The sequence below is a fragment of the Melanotaenia boesemani genome, chromosome 16 (genome assembly GCF_017639745.1).
Source record: "Melanotaenia boesemani isolate fMelBoe1 chromosome 16, fMelBoe1.pri, whole genome shotgun sequence".
NCBI classification, from domain to species: Eukaryota; Metazoa; Chordata; class Actinopteri; order Atheriniformes; family Melanotaeniidae; genus Melanotaenia; species Melanotaenia boesemani.
In genome coordinates, this window is record NC_055697.1 from 9,236,222 (window position 1) to 9,255,969 (window position 19,748).

General features: G+C 39.1%; 2 protein-coding genes across 2 annotated transcripts; both read left to right on the top strand.

Moving 5' to 3' along the window:
• Positions 1-2,459: 2,459 nt before the first annotated feature.
• Positions 2,460-11,787, top strand: mocos (molybdenum cofactor sulfurase). Its single transcript, XM_042010469.1, has 15 exons — positions 2,460-2,713; positions 2,806-2,895; positions 2,993-3,059; positions 3,145-3,789; positions 3,901-3,977; positions 4,123-4,322; positions 4,420-4,536; positions 4,624-5,004; positions 5,113-5,275; positions 5,401-5,488; positions 5,848-5,972; positions 10,455-10,551; positions 10,690-10,831; positions 10,947-11,051; positions 11,173-11,787. The coding sequence occupies exons 1-15, from the start codon at positions 2,602-2,604 to the stop codon at positions 11,275-11,277; spliced, it is 2,514 nt and encodes an 837-aa protein (XP_041866403.1). The 5' UTR covers positions 2,460-2,601; the 3' UTR covers positions 11,278-11,787.
• Positions 11,788-13,727: 1,940 nt separating this feature from the next.
• Positions 13,728-19,421, top strand: si:ch211-117n7.7 (uncharacterized protein LOC751622 homolog). Its single transcript, XM_042010490.1, has 13 exons — positions 13,728-13,920; positions 16,751-16,866; positions 16,959-17,064; positions 17,196-17,315; positions 17,433-17,463; positions 17,565-17,610; positions 17,867-17,996; positions 18,297-18,334; positions 18,444-18,523; positions 18,623-18,705; positions 18,809-18,887; positions 19,004-19,125; positions 19,254-19,421. Exons 1-13 carry the CDS (start codon positions 13,832-13,834, stop codon positions 19,273-19,275), a joined length of 1,062 nt encoding a protein of 353 aa, XP_041866424.1. The 5' UTR covers positions 13,728-13,831; the 3' UTR covers positions 19,276-19,421.
• The last annotated feature ends 327 nt before the right edge of the window (positions 19,422-19,748 follow it).

Below are 19,748 nucleotides of genomic sequence, written 5' to 3' on the forward strand. Positions count from 1 at the left end.
TGCAACTGATTGCCACTGGGGATGGGATGCTGTAAAGCAACACCTCAGACTGGTTACTGTTTCTAATAGCAGTGTAGATTTTAAATGTCACAGAAAAAAATATCTTTTTTTTCTTTTAACTCTTTTTTATCGAGTTTTGATCATTTGAGACAAAATAAAACAATGACGAGGCAAAATGAAAGCAAAAAGGCCAAACCCTCAGGTGTTACACAGACATGTAAGAAAGGCTTTTCAAAAACAAAAGTAAAATACAAACAAAAACAAGTTACAGTGGTTGGTGGAAAAAAATCAACCTCCATCAGCCTTTACATGAGTCAAAAAATATCCCAAGGGGGAGTCAATCAACCGAGGATGTAGCCTTAACCATTGCATTTACTCAATCCATCAAATCTGATGATACCTTCACTTTCCAGCATCTCAAATTCCTGCCAGCTGTGATCACCTCAGTTATAATGACAGAAAATTAGCCTTTTGATACTCTGGTATTTGGGATCTGTCCCTTAACAGATAGACATTAAGTCAATAAAATTAGTGAACCACAGCAGAAACCCCACAGCGTTAACCCATAAATACACTAAGCTCCTATCTCTGTTTTGCACTTCCAACATACACTGTCCTTTTTGAGTTTCAGTCTTGCTGAAGTGTGACAACGTGTGTATAATCTTGCGTTGTGTTAGTTTTCCTCTCACTCTGACTTATTTCCTGCAGTCTGCCAAAGTGCTCAGCCATTTCTCATGCTGTTTTCAAGATTTTTTTCTTTGCACATTAGAAGATTAACTACAAATAAAATGATTTGTCAGTCTGTGAAAATGTGAAGCACTGTGCTTTTCCTGTAGTATGTTATGGTACTCCAACATCTGGCTGTACAGACTCCCAGTCAGTCTTAGGAACGCCGTGAGAAATTGCCTAAATCCAGGCTTATTTATTTATGTAATTTTATGATAAGCAACACTGCAATTTTACCCCCAAAATTCAAAATGTCATCATATATGAACATGAAATCAATTATTTTTGACAGCTTATGTATGTTGTCAATATCCAAATCATGTGTATCATATATTATACCACATACAATATAATTTAAAATAAATCCCACGTTCTCTAGGTTTTGGTTTTTCTAGTCTTGTCATGTTTAGGTCTGTTTTTCTTGTCTTATTTTGTAGGTTTTCTCTTGTATATTCTGTTTTGAATTCTACTTCCTGTCATTAGTGCACCTGGTTTAATTTGCTAATTCACATCACCTGATACTTGCTATTCTCTCTCTTACTCTCTCTCTCTCTCTCTATATATATATAGAGAGAGAGAGAGAGTGTATAAATGAAACCGAGGGGTTTCATTTATTTTCTGCCATTGTATGGTTTTTGTCATGTTTCGTGCATTCAAATTTAATCTACTAAATGCTCTGTCAGTACTTAAAATAATTTAAAGAGGACATACAGGGATTTCTACTAATCTCATTCACACACACACACATACACACATATATATAGCTCAATTGATACTGAGGGGCCCACATGTTCTAAGAAAATATCACCCATTACGCCATCTCCGGCAGCCTGACCTGTTGTTACAGGGTATGATAGATCCATGCTCTTATGTTTTCATTTTTAGACCAAATTCTGACCCTACCATCTCAGCTCAAATCCACGCTCATCAGACCCAGCATGTTTTTCCAATTTTCTGTTGTTGAATTTTGATGAGTCTGTGTGAACTGTTTTCAGACAAGAGTGGCACCCACTGTAATGTTCTGCAGCTGTAACCCAGCTGCTTCATAGTTGGATGTGTCCAGTTTTTATCATCTCAAACCAGTCTGCCCATTCTCCAATAACCTCTGACATCAACAAAGCATTTTGATCCAGACATATTTTCTCCCTTTTTGGACCAATGTAAAACTGTAAAACCCTTGGGATGGTTGTGTGTGAAAATCTAGATCAGCAGTTTTTGAAGTACTCAGACCAGCCCGTCTGGCACCAACAACCATGTCACGTTCAAAGTCACTTAAATCCCCCGTCTTCCCCACTCTGATAATCAGTGAGAACTTTAGCAAGTCATTTTGACCATGTTCACATCTCTAAATGCTGCTATGTTATTGGCTGATTAGCTATTTGTGTTAAACAACTGAACAAGTGTACCCTAGATAGATAGATAGATAGATAGATAGATAGATAGATAGATAGATAGATAGATAGATAGATAGATAGATAGATAGACAGACAGACGGATAGACAGATAGATAGATAATCATCTGAGAGAGTGTGCCACGTGATTACAAAACAGCTATTACAACAGTTAAAATTCGTAATCAACATTTTTTACGGTTTGTTGACAGCTGACTGTCCACAGGAACGAACTTATGGGAGTCAGCCAGCTGACACGCGGACTCACGCGCGCGCGCCCATGTGTGTGAGAGAGAGGTCGTCCTACAGCGAGGTCTTACAAAGTCATGGCAACTTCAAAGCAGTGATTTCTGGACTTAGAACCTGATAATGTGAGTACACGAGAGCGCTCGTGGGCGTTGAACTGTCAACAACGCCACTTTTTTTTTTTTTTTTTTTTTTTTTTTTTTTTTTAGCTCTGTTGCTGCTCGGCGAAGAACAATCCATGGATTTCCACAAACTCTGCACTTTTGAAACTTTCCAGCAGCTCTGGAGTCACTACGGTTACGGGGAAAACTTCCACGACGTTGTCGAGCGGGAGTTCACGAGGACCAAAGGTAGTGTCCGTGTAGAGTCCTGAGCAGGAGTGACGGGAAATCCACCGCTGGCTGCCCCCCTTAAACTTACATGGCTGCTTTTCTCTAAACAGGAATCACATATCTGGATCATGCTGCAGCCACTCTATATCCTGAGTCTCTGCTCAAGGAATATTTCCGGGACATTTCAACGAATGTGTATGGTGAGAAAAGACATTAAAACTATTCTTGAGTGTTATTTTTGTAATTGTATTGTTTCAATTAAGCCAGAAAGTTTAAAACATTGATTTATTCTATCAGGAAACCCTCACAGCCACAGTCCCAGCAGCAGATTGACGCATGACACAGTGGAGCGGGTCAGATACAGGTAAAAAGCTTTGCAGATACTTCTTAATGAGCCAGAAGGCCACTGTGCTGGGCAAAAGTAGTAAAAACAGAACACTTTCTTACAGAGTATTGCAGCATTTTAACACCACCCCTGAGGAGTACTCTGTGATTTTCACCTCTGGTTGCACTGCCGCTCTCAAATTAGTGGCTGAGAGCTTTCCCTGGAGTCCACAGACTGAGAGCGAAGTGGGGAGTCACTTCTGTTTCCTCACTGACAACCATACCTCTGTAGTTGGCATGAGAGGACTGACTTCTGCCTTGGGGGTAGTTGCCCTGCCTGTCTCACCGCAGGAGTTGGAAAGCAAGGCAAAGGACGAGGCTCAAGGTGAAGATGTTATTAGCCAAACAGTACACCTCTTCTGCTACCCAGCACAGAGCAACTTCTCAGGGAGGAAGTACCCACTTAGCCATGTGAAGGGCATTCAGGCGAGACGCCTTTACCCAGCATGTGACCACCAAGGCTGCTGGTTTGTGCTGCTTGATGCTGCCTCGCTTGTCAGTTGTTCCTCTTTAAACCTACAGGACTGCCCTGCTGATTTCATTCCCATCTCTTTCTACAAGATGTTTGGCTTCCCTACAGGTCTAGGGGCTCTTCTTGTCCGTAACAATGCAGCAGGCATACTAAAAAAGACTTATTTTGGAGGAGGCACAGCAGCAGCTTACCTCTCTGGAGAAGATTATTATGTGCAGGCCACAAACATTTCTGACAGGTAAAGTATTGGACAAACTGTTAAATCCCAGATATTCTGAGAACTTACATGTCTTAGCACTGTTGTTCTTAAATGCAATCTTTTTTTTCTCTTTTTTTTAACACGATAAAGATTTGAAGATGGCACAGTGTCTTTCTTGGACATCATCGCTTTAAATCATGGGTTTGAATCTCTTTACAAGATCACAGGTACTATGGCAGAGCATATTGATGTTCCTGGAAGATTAAATTCCTCATTTAAGAGCAGAATCATGATGCACATACAGGTTATCTTTCATCATAACCTATTTCAAAGTAATAACAAAGGCATTACCATGTCCCTTTTTGCCTGCAGGTAGCATGCACAACATCCAGCAGCATACGTTTGGTTTGACACGTTATACTTACATGCTGCTTTCAAGTCTTTGCCATGGCAACGGGAAACCATTGGCTCAGATATACAGTGAAGGTCAATATGAGAATCCAATCACTCAGGGAGCAATCCTGAACTTTAACCTCCTGGATTCGAAAGGACAGATAATTGGGTACTCACAGGTGCATAAAATAAATTGGACAAATTTCAGTTGTATAACAGTTTGATTATTGCATGTTTATAAGTAGAAAGCTCCAACTAATCCTCTACTGCCCTCAGGTAGACAGAATGGCCAGTTTGTACAATATTCATGTGCGCACTGGCTGTTTCTGCAACACCGGCGCCTGTCAGGCATTTCTGGGAATCACCAGCCAGCAGATGAAGAGAAACCTGCAGGTGAGAGATGAACTAGAAGGAAAACTGTCCAAGTTTGTTAAGGGGGATGTGAAGGTGGAAATGAAAGTGTTTTTTTTTCTCTTCAAGGCAGGCCACGTCTGCGGAGACAGCATCGACTTGGTGGACGGCCAGCCGACCGGATCTGTTCGACTGTCCTTTGGCTACATGTCAACGTTTGAAGACTGTCGAAAGTTCCTGAACTTTGTGGTCGAGTGCTTCGTGGAGAAACCAGCCACAGTGGACCAAGTGAGACTGCAGAAGCTGAAAGCAGCCAAAGCAGCATCAGAGAGATCAAATGAATACCTTTCGATCCAAATGTTTAATAAGGAAGCAGATAAAGTGATTGAAAGGAAACCAAGTGAAACATCCCTGAAAGAGTTTGGTCGCAGGGAGTCAAACAGCTGTGAAGAGGCAAATACTTTGACCAACATCTACATATATCCCATCAAATCCTGTGCCGCATATGAGGTTTGAATTCATACCAATCTTTCCTGCCCATCATTTCTTTTTCATTTTTTTTTCATCTCTTTTTCCCTCTGCCTGTCTTGATTTGACTCAGTGCTGCTCTTCATGCAGGTGCATGACTGGCCGCTGGGACCGCTGGGTTTACTCTACGACAGAGGCTGGATGGTGGTGAATGGAAACGGCGTGTGCCTGAGTCAGAAAAGAGAGACACGGTTATGCCTCATTCGCCCACAAGTCCACCTTCCCTCAAACAAATTGTTCCTTCAGGCATCAGGTCAGAGAGGCTGTCCATGTCTCACTGAAAATAAGTGCATTGCTTAACAAGAGAAGTTTCAGTCAGGTGGATTTTCTCCTATAAATTTGTAAGAGTTTTTTTTTTTTTTTTCTATTGCCCTGCAGGGATGGATACCATTTCGGTTCCACTTGAAAATGATATTCAGTTGCATTCCAACTCTCGTGTGTGTCACAGTAAAGTTTGTGGTGACAGGTGAGCTGGCAATGTTAAGACTACTGAAAGCAGCAGGAGGGGAAAATGCACCCTCACATATCCTTTGTTCTATATTTTTCTCTTGTATCAGTGCTTTCCCTAACTGCAGGGTACCTTTTTTATATTGGATTGCATTATAAGGCCTCCCACTCTCAACTTCTTATGAAAATCCTCTTGCCTACTATTTTTATGAAAAGCAAACAATAGACAAGATATATTAATCTTACCTGATACATCCCTACATGCTGTGTCACAATTTAAAAAAAACTTGTTCAACTACTTATTGGATTAGATGTTGCACCAAAACTGTGTAAATTTTCCTGGAGTCCACCCTAATATAATTCTCTTCCATCTCCCAGAGTGGAGACTGTTGACTGCGGGGACGAGGCTGCATCATGGCTGTCAGACCTCCTTGGACAGCCATGTCGCCTGATAAAGCAAAGTCCCCATTTCACCCGAGAAATGAAGAGGAAGCCCGGTGAAGGTATTTATATAGGCATTTCATCTGATTTGCTTTGCCTGTCTTTGTTTACTCAGGGTTTGTTTACCACTCTGAAGTTTATTAGTACTTGTGATTGTGAACTTGCATTCTTGTTGCTGGTAACTTGAAATTTAGGATTGTTATCTACTATGTTTTTATATGGCATCGATGTTACCTAAAAGAGAAAATTGCATACCGTTGATTCGTATTATAGATTAGAAATTATGACAAAAGATAAAAGGACAAACCAACAAAATAGAAAGAAGCATCTGCACAGAGAGAAAACATTAACATTGTGTTGCTATTGCGATTTAGAGAGCAGAAAAACTGTTTGAGTAGATACTATTCATTAACACTCACTGGCCACTTTATTAGTTATGTAAAATATTTATGTTCAGTTGCTTGTTAAAACAAATAGCTAATCAGCCAATCATATGGCAGCAAAAGGGAAAGAAAGGGAATTCAAGTGACTTGAATGTGGCATGGTTATCTGTGCCAGATACAGTCCCATTGGATTTTATGGGAGAGTGATCCCAACCTACCATCTACAACGGCGTTGTAGATGGTCTGGGTATTTCAAGAACAACTGATCTACTGGGATTTTCACACACAACCTTCTCTGGGGTTGAGAACATATCCTGTGAGCAGCTGTTGCCTGGACCAGAATGTCTTTTTGGTGTCAGAAGAGGATGGGAAGACTGGTTAGAAATGATAGAAATGCAACAGTAACTCAAATAACCACAACCAAAGTATGCAGAATACCATCTCTCAATGCACAACACGTCCACACCGTGAAGCAGATGGGCTACAGCAGCAGAAGACCACACCAGGGACCCCGCCTGTTGGCTAATAACAGGAAACTGAGGCTTCATTTTACACAAACTCACCAAAGCTGGACAAAGGAAGATGGAGAATTGTTGGCTGGTGTATTGAGTCTCAGTTTTGGCTTTAATATTCAGAGGGTGGGGTCAGAATTTGGCATAAACAATATGAAAGCATGCCTTGAGTAATTTAGGCTGGTGGTGTAATGGTGTGGGGTATATTTTCTTGGCACACTTTTGACCCCCAAGTACCACCATGGCATTGTTTAACCACCAACAATACTACCTGAGTATTGTTGCTGACCATGTCCATCCCTTTATGACCACAGTGTAGCATCTTCTGATGCTACTTCCAGCCGGATAATGTACCATGTCACAAAGCTCAGATCATCTCCAGCTGCTCTCTTGAACATGACAATGAGTTCACTGGACTCCATTGGCCTCCACAACCACCAGATCTCAACCCAATAAAGCAAATTTGGGATGTGGTGGACCGGGAGATTCTCATCATGGATGCAGCCGACAAACCTGCAGCAGCTGTGTTATGCTGTCATGTCAATATGGAGCAATATCTATGAGGAATGTTTCCGACACCTTGTTGACTCTGTATCACCAAGAATTAAAGCAGTTCTGAAGACAAACGAGGGTCAAACCTGTTATTAGCAAGGTGTACCTTTTAAAGTAGGCAGTGAGTGTATGTTGAAAATAACGAGATGGTTGCAGGTAAGTCAACACTGCAAGACAGAAAACATTTTGCTTTATTATTTATTCATTATGAAAACGATCCATTATATCAGTTATTGGTGCATACAGTTGCCCAAGTTTATTTACCAAACAGCACAGACTTTTTTACTGTGGGTTGGCTTGAATGCACAAACCGCTCATTTCTGTTGGATTAAAGTCAGGACTATGACTCAACGTAAAAGCCAAGTTCAGACTACAACATTTTCAGCATCGCCAGATCGTCACATTGTTCTTCTTCTTCACTACACATTTCTCTTGTGTTCAGGACTTTTAATGTCTTAGTGTGTTGATGCTACACAGCTGATATGTGGCAGGAGCTCACACACCATTGGTGATTCAGTATGTCTTCCTCACCTGGTTGTTTTTGAGCAAGTGGCAGTGTCACACCACGATGTTGCATGCTGGAAACATCAAAGATGCATGGGTGCTCTCACCAACATTTAGCCAAGTTCTGCTGTATATCCAGAGTGGACTGTAGTTTATTCATCATGCCCTATTTCATTTTCTGTTTGTTTATTTTCCTTTTCCAGGTTTACCCATGACATTGTGTCACCTTAAATAGTCTCTTATGCCAGACTTCCTCCTGCTCCAGAATGTCAAACATGTTGAGGCTGGGTCGTGTCTACAAGCCTCTCCAGTCATATCTTCAAAAACTTTTACTCATAGTGATTATGATCGGAGTTGTTTATCTGTAACCATTTCCCTTGTTTTTGAACAAGGCTTAAGTTATTTTTTCTGTAAACAGGGTTTTTGTCTTATAGTATGACCCATCTTTTCTTTATTATTCATTTCCTCGGCAGGTGTCTTGACATTTTCTTTTAAAAATCTGCTAGTTATAATTCACACTTTATTCTTCCATTATAATATCAAGACATCCTAACCCAGATGCAGACAGGTACAAACCATAATACTACTGTCACCATGTTTAACATCTGGAATAGAGTTCTTACACAGGAAATGTAGTCAGTTCCTTTCTCAATACATGAAAATTTCACACAAACCAAAAGCTCTATTTTGGTCTTAACATAAGAAAATGCCAACAACCATTGAACCACTGATCTTGAACCAACTATGGACAGACATTTGAGAGCAGTAGTTCTCCTTGGAGTCCTGCCGTGCTTGCTGTTGTTGTTCAGTGTTTTCCTGAGGTTGGACTCGTGCACATTAACACTGGCCCTTGTGAGAGAAGCCCCTGGTTGCTTAGTAGTAGTTCTGGGTGCCTTTTGTGGCCTTTCAGACTTGTACACATGTTGCTGTTGGAGTGATCTTTGTTGGTGGAAAACTCCTAGGGAGGGTTACAATAGGTTTGAATGTCCTCTGTTTATACAGAGTTTATCTGGCTGAATTAAATTGAACTGGTCTAAGCTGTTTAGAGTGACTTTGGTTACCTTTTCCAGGCTGATGAGCAACAAGTCTTTTTCTGAAGCTCCCAGCATTAGTTGTTTTTGTGCTGTGACTTGCAAACATGTTGTGTATATCAGACTTTAATGGATCCCTGGTTTTTTGTGTGTAAAAGTTACACACTCACACCTGATTGTCATTCTGCTGGTTGGAAACACCTGACTTTTAGGTTCTCTTTATCTGCTTTTAGGACCTGCACTGAAATTGAACTATACTTTAGACCTCACTTAAAAAAAAATGAGAAAACTAATAAAGATTAAAAAAACTTTAAAGCACCATACATTCATTTTCTACCGATAGGGGTCTTAAACAAACTACAAGTAAAACAAAGTATTTAAAACAGAAAAGGTGGAGATAATCCCCATTATGAAAAAAAAGTGATGAACCTGTAAATGGAAATTAAATGGACCCTTTAAAATACTCTTTTAGGTTGTAATGAATGATGTTAAGGAGCACTTCAGAGATTTATGTGGGATAAGTAAAATGCTGAGATAAGTTGGCATTGCATCAGTTTGATACTGTTAGTTCAGTTTCTTGCTGCAGTTAGTCGCAATCGCCCTTTGAAAGCAGGGTTATATATAACACATTTTAAAAGATGTGAATACTTATCAGCCAGGGAGGATCTAACAGTTCCAGTACCGTGGAATTGCATCATCAGAAATGTAGGATTCAGTGTTTTATGAGCTTGTATAAATTAGAGACCATTTACTAAAATATCTTTTCATCCAGTCTTTTCTAAATCTGTCAGTCAGTTTTTAAAATATCCTGGATCTTAGTCCATTGTGTAATTTAAGTAAAAGAAAAAAAAAGATACAATTTTCCATTGTTCATCTTTCACAATGCAATTGATTCATCATTTCATGTAATCCTCCCTGACTGGTAAAGGCCCCAGTCTTTCAGTGCTTGTAATCCCGGCTTTCTTTTGAATATTTGTCTTCAAAAACCAGCGTGAGATACTCCTGATAACATCATCCAGGCTATTCTCTCAGGTTTAAAGCTGCTCCCCGCTGAGCTGCAAGAAACTTTCGGCTGTCATGTTCACAGGCTGAGCAGCTCTCCTTATCAGAGGTGAACTCTCAGGGGTAAAATCTTTAGTGTCTGCGTCTGCATTAGGCTTAAACTGAGAACCTTGTAAATTAATAAGCAGGACAGATCATAACATTGTTGAATCTGCAATAATTACTGCTTCAATATGAGGAATTATCTTTAGATCTTTTATTCACTTGATTAGCCAGCTTCTATTGATCTATAATCTCAATTAAATATCTACAGTAATTATCATATCGTTCTAAATATTGATATTTAACCAATATTTAGTAGTTGCTTTTACGCAGAACTTGTGTCTGAACTGTAGATTCTTTAATTGACATCAGATTTTTATCCATTTAACCCATAATTAACTTAAATTGTAAGAACACATTTGGTCCATATTGACCTTTTTAAAATATTTTTGCCACAGGTTTTTGAATTTCTGCACAAATCCCATATTTCTGTGCTAATATAAAGTTTTCTCTTCCAGCTGCCACCTCTTCATCCCTCTCCCTGGTGAATGAGGCTCAGTATCTCATGATCAACCGTGCCAGCGTGAAGTTCATTCAGAATATAATGAGCATGAGGTTTGAACACATGAGATGTTATTCAGCATTGCTGCAGGATGCGCTGACGTCTGTACATTTACATTACAGTGTCTCATTTAGGCAGCACAGTAAAAAGAAATAAAAAATAACATACAATTTCCACATTCCCGCTCTCAGGCAGGGCGGCTGTGAGGGCGATCAGCTCCTTGACACACAGAATATCATCAGGCGCTTCCGAGCCAATTTAGTCATCGCTGGAGTAGAACCATTTGAGGAGGATAATTGGTCACACTTGATTATTGGCAACACTCGATTTATGGTGAGCTGACACTTTGAGATAAACGTTGAAATCTTCTAAAGCATTTCAAGCCGATGAAAGCAGAATTTTTTCTTTTTCTGAAATGAATGTGCTCCTTGTGTGATAAACCAAAAAGGTTGCAGGACAGTGTGGAAGATGCCAAATGGTTGGAATAGACCAGGACACTGGGATGAAAACAAAGGAACCACTTATGTCTCTGTCTGCCCACCGCACTGGGAAGGTGGGTCAAAAGCAATTACTGCTCCGAGTCAATGCTCTATGTGTGTGTGTGTGTGTGTGTGTGTGTGGGTGCACATGCATGAAAAGAAAATTCAATTTGTTTGTTGTTTTGTGAATTTCAGGTGACATTTGGTGTGTACCTGACTCATCAGGCTCCTGAGGGCTCCACTGCAGCCAATGTTCTCTCTGTTGGTTCTGTCATACAGCCCAAGCCACAAAGTTACTGAAGTGGTCATCTGTAACTCCCTTTTTTTCGACATCTATCTGCCTTTAATTGACATTTCTATTTTCTGTTATATTGAAAACATTCTGCGATTTGGGAATTCATCCCTTAAATGTGTGCAAAATCTATTGAATGTGTATTGAAAGGGCCTTTAGGTGTAATTCATCCAAAACATCAGCCTTGGTTCAATAATCCCTTAAATTAACCTCCTTCTTCCTGTGCCTGTTCTTACTGAGGCTTAAATTGCTATTTACTATGAACATATCACTGGTTATTGGACCAGAAATCTAAAGCACACGATTTATCTCTGCAATGGCAAATCTATCAAGACAACATATGCTTCCAAGATGGCCTTCGACTTGGGTGTGTTAGATTTGAGGTCAGAAAGGGCGATAATTTGAAAAGGATGGAAGATTTATACTTGTCAGTGTAAGGATTCACATCATGGCCACTAGAAATTAGTTTCCCCGAGTGACATACTTGCACAGAAAGTGAATAAATGTTCATCAAATCAGTCAAGGTTTGGCAGTCTGTTTGTCCTTGTGTGTTGTTCACCTAGTGTAGCTAGTGAGTTGCATGAGGTGTTTGAATGCTAGCCTTTTTATATTGGCCACATGATATAAGATAAGATAATCTTCATTAATCCCACATGGGGAAAGTTCACTGTTACAGCAGCTCAAAAAGAGATAAAACAAGTTAAATAAAATACAATTAAATGAAAGAAACATTATATACACAATACAATAAAAGTGCATAATTAGTTGTCTGTCATACTGTCATGTGAGTGTGGGTTCCAGTGATGCAGCAGATTGTAATGCAGCATTATACAGTCTGATTGCTGTGGGAATGAAGGACCTGCACACTTCAGGTGTAGGAGTCTATCACTGATGGAGCTGCTTAAGGCCCCCACAGTCCGATGCAGAGGGTGAGAGGTGTTGTCAATGATGGCGGACAGTTTTGCCAGAACTCTCCTCTCCAGCACCACCACAATGGAGTCCAAAGGGCAGCCACAGACTGAGCTAGCTCTTTTTACCAGTCTATTGGGTCTGTTCTTGTCCCGCTCAGAACACCCCCCTTCCCAACACAGAGTGCAAGAATCTTGAGCCACCATTCAGGAATACTTCTCCAGGCTTCTTGAAGGACATTTCAAAGCTCTTCTTTGGATGTTGACTGTCTTGTTCTGTTCTCTGTCAAGAATCTCCCACACTATTTTAATAATATTGAAGTCCAGGTTCTGAGGAGCATTCACCATTACAAAAAACACTGATTTTCAGTAGTTCCTGTGTCACTTTGCATACTTCAATAGTTTCTCCTTGTTTCTCTTCCTTAAGAATGGCTTCTTGACAGAAACCCTTTTATTGGAGACCGTTTCTGATGAGGCATCAGTGAGTAGTAGATGGATTAACTGAAAGTCTAGGTACATCACTCGGGTCCTGTATCAGATCTTCACTGGAATTGTTTCTTATTTCTTAAAGATATTGCATTCAGATAATGGAGTTTTTGGACCTGTAACTTCTTTTGTCTTCCATTTCCTCAGTTACTTCAAATCTTTAAAGGCACACTGCACATCACGCCAAGATATACCAAGTTTTTGGGCAAATAGCTCTTTGGGAGTAACCTTGATGGTAAAAAAAATACCATCACCCTAATTCTCAAAAGACAAGGCATCCCAGAAGTGAAGATGGCTGTACTTATCCAGGTTTGGAAGAGACTGGTCTTTATAAATCCAAACAAAAGTTTAATTTAATGAGATGTGTTATGAATGTGATGTGTTATGAGGGAAGTCTCATGAAACATGCCTTAGAACAGTTTTGAGCTTATCTCCAAAGACACACCCATGAAATGTCACTCATTAAACCATTCCACACTGTTTTTTTTCTATTATGTATATTTTCTTTTACAGTAGACTTCAAATGTCAGTAATACATTTTATTGAATAAATTAGCTTTGTGACTTTTTTGTGTGTATTTAATACACTAATTGAAATACTAGAATAATGACTTTTTGGGTAACTACAGTTACCCCTGCAGAAAGGTATTCGTTAAATTATATTATCGATGTTCTATTTAACCCATAAGAGCCCAACGTGACATGTTTCTGAGACATTTTGCTTCAATTTATGGTATAAACTTTACTCAAAATCCTGTTGAAAACAATCTGACACTTGTCTTCTGTCCCCTAATAGATACCCAGAAGTAGAAAACCATAATAAATGGTAGACCCCCCCCCACACACACACACACACACACACACAAACACACAAAATAAAAATTTTCTTACATTTTGTTAAAGGGCCAAATAAAGACCTCATATTTTAAAAATTTGACTTTTCTTAGCATGTTTTCATAGGTCGGGCCTCAAGGTGGCGACATTTCTTACGTGTATTGTCCTCTCACTGGTTCCATGTAAAGCGGTGCTACCTTAATAAACCCCAGCCCCTCCCTCGCGATTATTTCGCTCTGTGATAAAAGTTGGTCAAAGTCTGAAAGGACAAGTGAGGATCGCTGTTTGAAATAATATTTTTGTTTAAATTTTTTTTCGGGTCGTTATTTTTGAAAATGAAGAAAAGAACCGTGAAACAGACTGAGTCGTCCAACAAGAGTGAAATCCGGAAAAACCCCCGAGCTCAGAGGAAAGAGGGAAAGCAGTGAGTTTCTGTAGCTAGCTTAAAGTTTACGTTTTTAGTTTTAGCCTGATTATAGAAATATCCTTGCCATCTGTGTTGTCAGCTTGCTGCACACTACCAAGTTTGCCAAGGACATTGGAAGTTTAATTTACATGATTTTGAAGATTAAGGATGTGATAATGTAGTAGATGAAAAAAATGTAAACAGGCATGATTATATTAATCCCATCCAAAACTATTTAAATCTTTTTAAGCAATCAAAATATGTGGCTTACAACGGTGTTTACTGTATTCTTTTAGTCCGAAAACAAAAACTAAATAACCAGTTAGATTAATAAAAATTGTTCTAAAATTATTTTAAAAACTTTTACGTAATAAAAATTGCACTTTCAGGTAGTAAGGAATGTAACTACATGATCATGGGTTTCTATGAATATATGAATGAAGGTGGCAGTAATCTGAGTAACGTCTTCTAATAGTTTCTGAGATGTCTCCATTACTAACAAATTCACATACACACACTTATACAGTCTCCATTGTGGTTACTCATATAAATTACCCAATTTCCAAATCTTAACCAGGCCCTAACTTTTGGCCTAAAACCAAGTCTACACATTATTAGATTAAAGGTGAGTTTGTACAGATGTTCTGTTAATTTTAGAAGTGAACCATTCACTGTTCATGCACAACACTTGTTCAGGTGATGATTAATTAGGATTACTTTGTTGCTTTTAATTTTTTTTTCTTGTTAGCATTAAGTAGCTGACTTTTTACGCCATACATATGTTTGCATCATTGTAGGTTGTAGATCTAGTGAATAAGATGTGAAGATGTGTATGGGATGTAAAACCATGGCTCATATTGCAAACTGTGCATATAGCTGCACAGTGGTGTGGTTTGCCTCGACTGGTGGGCTTTCTGTGTGGAGTTTACATGTTCTCCCCGTGCATGCGTGGGTTCTTTCCAAGTACTCCAGCTTCCTACCCACCATCTAAAGACATGCATGTTAGGTTAATTGGTCTCTAAATTCTCCCTAGGTGTGTGAAACACACCTAATGTGAGCATGAGTGGTTGTTTGTCTGTGTTGGCCCTGCGTTGGACTGGCGACCTGCCCAGGGTGCACCCTGCCTCTTGCCTGTTAGTTGGGATAGGCTCCAGCTTTCCTGCGACCCTTACTTGGACAAAGTGGTACAGAAAATAAATAAATGAATGAATATATATAAGCTGGTGCCTATCCCTGCAATTTTCAGGGCAGGGTACACACTGGACAAGTTGCCACTCAATCACAGGGCCAACACAGAGAGACAAACAACCACCCACACTCACACACATTTAAAGTGACCGATCAACTTAACATGCACCTCTTTGGACATGTAGGAGGAAGCTGGATTACCTGGAGAGAAATTCAGCCACTAATGAAGGTATAATCTGTGGGGGTTTTCTTTAACCCTCTAGTTAAATTCATTAAGCATTAATAGTTCAGATATAATAAATATGTAATGTGCAGGAAATGTGTAGACAAAACTAATGTGGAAATAACACTTATACTGGGGGTGACGTTCATATATATTAATTTGCAGTTCCTAATGTTGGTGTAGATTCTCGGTCATCCAAGTCAGGATGGCAACTGGACTTCGTTTCCTTGGTTATTTTATACATCTTCTATTTCCTTGGGATAGAGGTGAAACGCCTTCAAGAATGAGGAAAAAATAAGTCAATTTCCTTTATTAAAAATGTGCTGAAAAACTCAAAACTATTTATAAACTGTAATGAAATACATTCATTGCTTTCTTTTTTCCCATTTTCTGTACCGTGTAAGACGTTGATTCAATATATAAAAACAAAGGGAAGTAAAAGCCTTGCCATAAGATTTTGTAACGTTCTTGTGGCATTACATTACACTTCCCTTCAACGGTCAATAAAAATCTTGTTTTTTTTTTGTTTTTTTTTGTTTTTTTTAAGATTTCCATGTGAGTTGTAAAGTGAATTAGTTAACTCGTGGCAGCCTATTGGCTTGTAGACTAAATGACCTCATATATGTATCCCCTGAGCAGTGAAGAAAGATCAGTCTTCAGCTAAAGGGGCCCTTTTGGCTGATTAGAGTGTTAATGTAAGGGGTTGGGATGTATTGTCCATTAATTGGCTATAGTCTAGAAAGCATCCTCTATTCTGCTGTCACCTCCAGGGAGTCAAGACTCACTCTGAAGACAGTCTGCCGTGTTGATTAGATCATTTAGTTCTTCTCTTCCATATTAATTCTTCTTTATAAGCACTGCAGCTACTCACTGGCAAAACGTGCATGGAAACTCTGCTCTGTAAACCAAAGGGTTTGAGTGGCCTCACAGTCCCTTCAGTGCTTCTTCTAGGAAGAAAATTTTAGATTTGTTTCTATGGTTTTGCCTGATTGGGGTTTGAGTGGGTGTTGTTAAAGTCATCTTTGGCTAATAATGATGTATTTCCTGCTAGGGTGAGAACTGAAGCAGGAGTTTATGATCAGTGATGTTTTTTTTTTCTTTAAGCAAGATTATGCAAAATCTGTCAACCCCAATTTCTTTAAAGTGTAGAAGTGGAGCATTAGCAGAGGAATCAAATCTGTTTCACTATGTTTGAAATTGCAAGATGGGACATTGAGCTTGGCAGAGGACTTCTTCTGCCCTTCTGGTTTGAAGTTTGTCAGTAGTGATGTATAGTGCTTATAAATCAACTTGTCACTCAGATGTTATAAAGTTACTTGGAGAAAGGGAAACTTTTCAGACAGTAGTCCCTGTTTTCTACTGACACAAGATATGTAAAATAATCGTCAAAATATTCATAGTCATATACTGTAGTTGTCTCTCTGCCACTGTTTTCAGGTCCCGTGGGTGGTTAAAAAGGGGTTTATTGGCTGTCTTTGCTGTCTTCATTTTGGTGCCTGTCACATTGAAAGTGCTCCCAGAATTAATTCAGCACTGTATTTACAAATACAGAGGTAAGTGTGTGCACTTTCTGTCTTATCAAATTGCTATAAATCTCACTAGAGTCCACAAAAAAGAGCCACTTGTCTTCTTTTCCTGTGTCTAGTCAGTGTGCCTTTCTTTGTGGACCTCAGCCGACCTGCCGATTTCTCGCTCAATCATACCATAAACATGTACTTAACATCAGAGGAAGGGATTTCCCTTGGTGTATGGTAATCAAACACGTTTTTTCTTTCCCTACTGTAGACATGAAAAGGCTAATATAGGATATAAAATAGATTGTTTTTATTATTCCAATAGTCAGTTGTATCATTGAGTTGTGCATTGTCTTAATCTGTGCAAGGTACACTGTCCCTGAGAGTCTGTGGAAAGAGGCACAAGGGAAAGACCTGGCATGGTACCAGAACTCTCTAAGTGATGGAAGTCCAGTCTTCATATATCTTCATGGGAACACGGGAACGAGGTATAATGAATAACGCATGTGGATTCTAATTAGTTTCTGACAGTTTTAAATTGCTCACCTTATTTATTCTTACTGAAAAAAATTTACCTTTGGCCTTGTGATTATTAATTTTCACAGAGCAGCCCCTCACCGAGTGGGAGTGGCAAAAGTAAGCGAACACCAGCATTTTTTTTTCTTTTTTGAATTTGTGACATGAAAGTCTTTTTTGTTTTGTCATTTTGTTGACTATTAAACATTATGTATCAACAGCTGCTGAGTGAACTTGGTTACCACGTGCTGGTGCCTGACTACAGAGGTATGAAACTCTGTTCCCCTCCCTCCATACTGATGCACAGCCTTTTTGTTTAGATTTATTTGCAAACATTGCATACCCAGACCAGTGTAGTTGTTCTTGATGAGCTGTTTGCAGTGAAGCAGCCAAAAAAACAGCAGTTCAGCTTCAGGTCAGGAATGAGTGCAGGATTTTCTTTGAGTGACTGCCACCTTGTGGCAGTTAAAAAAAACAGCTCTGTTAGTCAGCGAACAGCAGATAATATGAGAAACTCTTGCAGGTTTTGGAGACTCCACAGGAGAGCCTACTGAATTGGGTCTGACCACAGATGCCCTCTACTTGTACAGATGGGTCAAAGCACGCAGTGGAGACAGTCTGGTTGTCATCTGGGGACACTCTCTTGGCACAGGGTCAGTTAAAATCACTGACATTCTTTAAGAAGCAGAAATTTGAAATGAAGCTCTAAAAATTGTTAAATTTACTAAGTGATATTAAAAGAAACAAAAGAAATCAGTGTGGAAGCGGAAACAGAAACTCTACAGAGATCTTTGTTATAATGAACTACTCTTCAATATTTGCAACTTATCAGTAAATCACATTATATTTGTAGAAGAAAAAATTTTAATGACTTCACAGCTACAACAAATTTGCAACTTTAGTAGCTGAACAGATAACAAACTGAAGATGTTGCTCTGTTTTTTTTTATTCAGGGTGAGCACAAACAGTGCAGTAAAACTGCAGGAACAAGGCAAGTTTTGTACCAGTGGACTCTGGCAAACAAACAAAAAAGTAATAAATCTTGAAATCAAACAGACGTGTTTCCAACATCTCGATGACTATTTTCTCTTTTTGTTCAGGTGAAGTCTTTGATGGTGTGATCCTGGAGGGTGCATTCAATACTGTTCGACAGGAAATTCTTTTTCACCCTTTTTCTTGGGTAGACTGGATTAGTCGTGTACTTTCTGTATTTGCTGTATTTGTTTCATACAACTGCTACAGTTGATATTTGCATTGTTTTATTCCTTTATGTTTACAGTATTACTGGACATATCCAGGGATTGGGTCCCTGTTTCCAGAGCCATGGGCGGAGAATAAGGTTGTGTTCCCCACTGAAGAAAAGTAGGATAAACACACACTGATGCATCATATCAAAATTGATTCACTAATGATATTGTTAATGCTACTTAGATGTGATGGCTTCAGATATTTTTGCTTTTTGCAGTTTGAAGAAAATGAGAAGCCCCATACTTTTCCTTCACTCTGACGACGACCACTTGGTTCCAATTCAGATCGCTCGGCAGGTATTACTGGCCCAGACAGCAGCTCCTCTTTTATGTAACATGAGTCAATGTTTTCATTGCAGCTATAACTGTCTCCTCTGAAAATAATTCTTAAGATAGGCTAAATTCTTTTACAGACCTATGAAACAGCTGCAAGTGCCCAGACTAAAGGTCGAGTCAAGTTAGTGACATTCGATGGTTCTCTGGGATATCTCCACAATGGTTTATATCGAGACCCCCAACTGCCAGACATCATAAAGTGAGACATTTTACTGATAATTCTCACTGTGACGATACTCGTTTCTTTTTATAATCTAGATTTGATAAGTTATCTTACATGTCTTATTCCTGCAAAACACTGACTCTCATCGTGTTCTTTCTCTACAGGAAGTTTGTGTCATCGTTATGAAGTTCGACTGAAAGAGAACAACCTTGGACAAAGGGAGAGCACTGATTTCATTTGATTATCCTCTCCACCTTTGTTGCATGAATATTTAACTTGATTTTATTTTCTAATTGAATGAATCTCTTGTTGAATAAATGTGATTTTTCTTTTTAATCTATTTTCCAGGCTGATAAAATTTTGTTTCTAAATCACTGGTAATTGTTAAAGATTGTGAATTGATTACTTTTTCTTTTCATAATCATTAATGGCAATTGAAAGTGTGTTTAAATTATTGTTAGGTGTTCGGGTAAAAGTAATTTTTTTTTTGTCCTTTATCTCACGTCTTGTAGTTTTAGAAAAATAAAAAGTGAATTTAGAAATTGTGAAGTTGCGCCGTTTGAGTTTACAGAATATTTTTAAAGATGAGATTCAAAAAGTTCACTTCATGGCACAAACCTGACATCTGAAAACCAACAGGTTTCACAAAAGCATTGACA

What these genes read in the sequence shown, in the direction of transcription:
- mocos (XM_042010469.1), top strand. Translation starts at nt 2,602, where the DNA reads ATGGATTTCCACAAACTCTGCACTTTTGAAACTTTCCAGCAGCTCTGG. An exon ending in CAGAATATAATGAGCATGAG is followed by an intron (nt 10,552 to 10,689) that starts GTTTGAACACAT and finishes TCCCGCTCTCAG; the next exon opens with GCAGGGCGGCTGTGAGGGCG. An exon ending in CTGCCCACCGCACTGGGAAG is followed by an intron (nt 11,052 to 11,172) that starts GTGGGTCAAAAG and finishes TGTGAATTTCAG; the next exon opens with GTGACATTTGGTGTGTACCT.
- si:ch211-117n7.7 (XM_042010490.1), top strand. Translation starts at nt 13,832, where the DNA reads ATGAAGAAAAGAACCGTGAAACAGACTGAGTCGTCCAACAAGAGTGAA. An exon ending in CTGTATTTACAAATACAGAG is followed by an intron (nt 16,867 to 16,958) that starts GTAAGTGTGTGC and finishes TCCTGTGTCTAG; the next exon opens with TCAGTGTGCCTTTCTTTGTG. An exon ending in GTGTTCCCCACTGAAGAAAA is followed by an intron (nt 18,706 to 18,808) that starts GTAGGATAAACA and finishes TGCTTTTTGCAG; the next exon opens with TTTGAAGAAAATGAGAAGCC.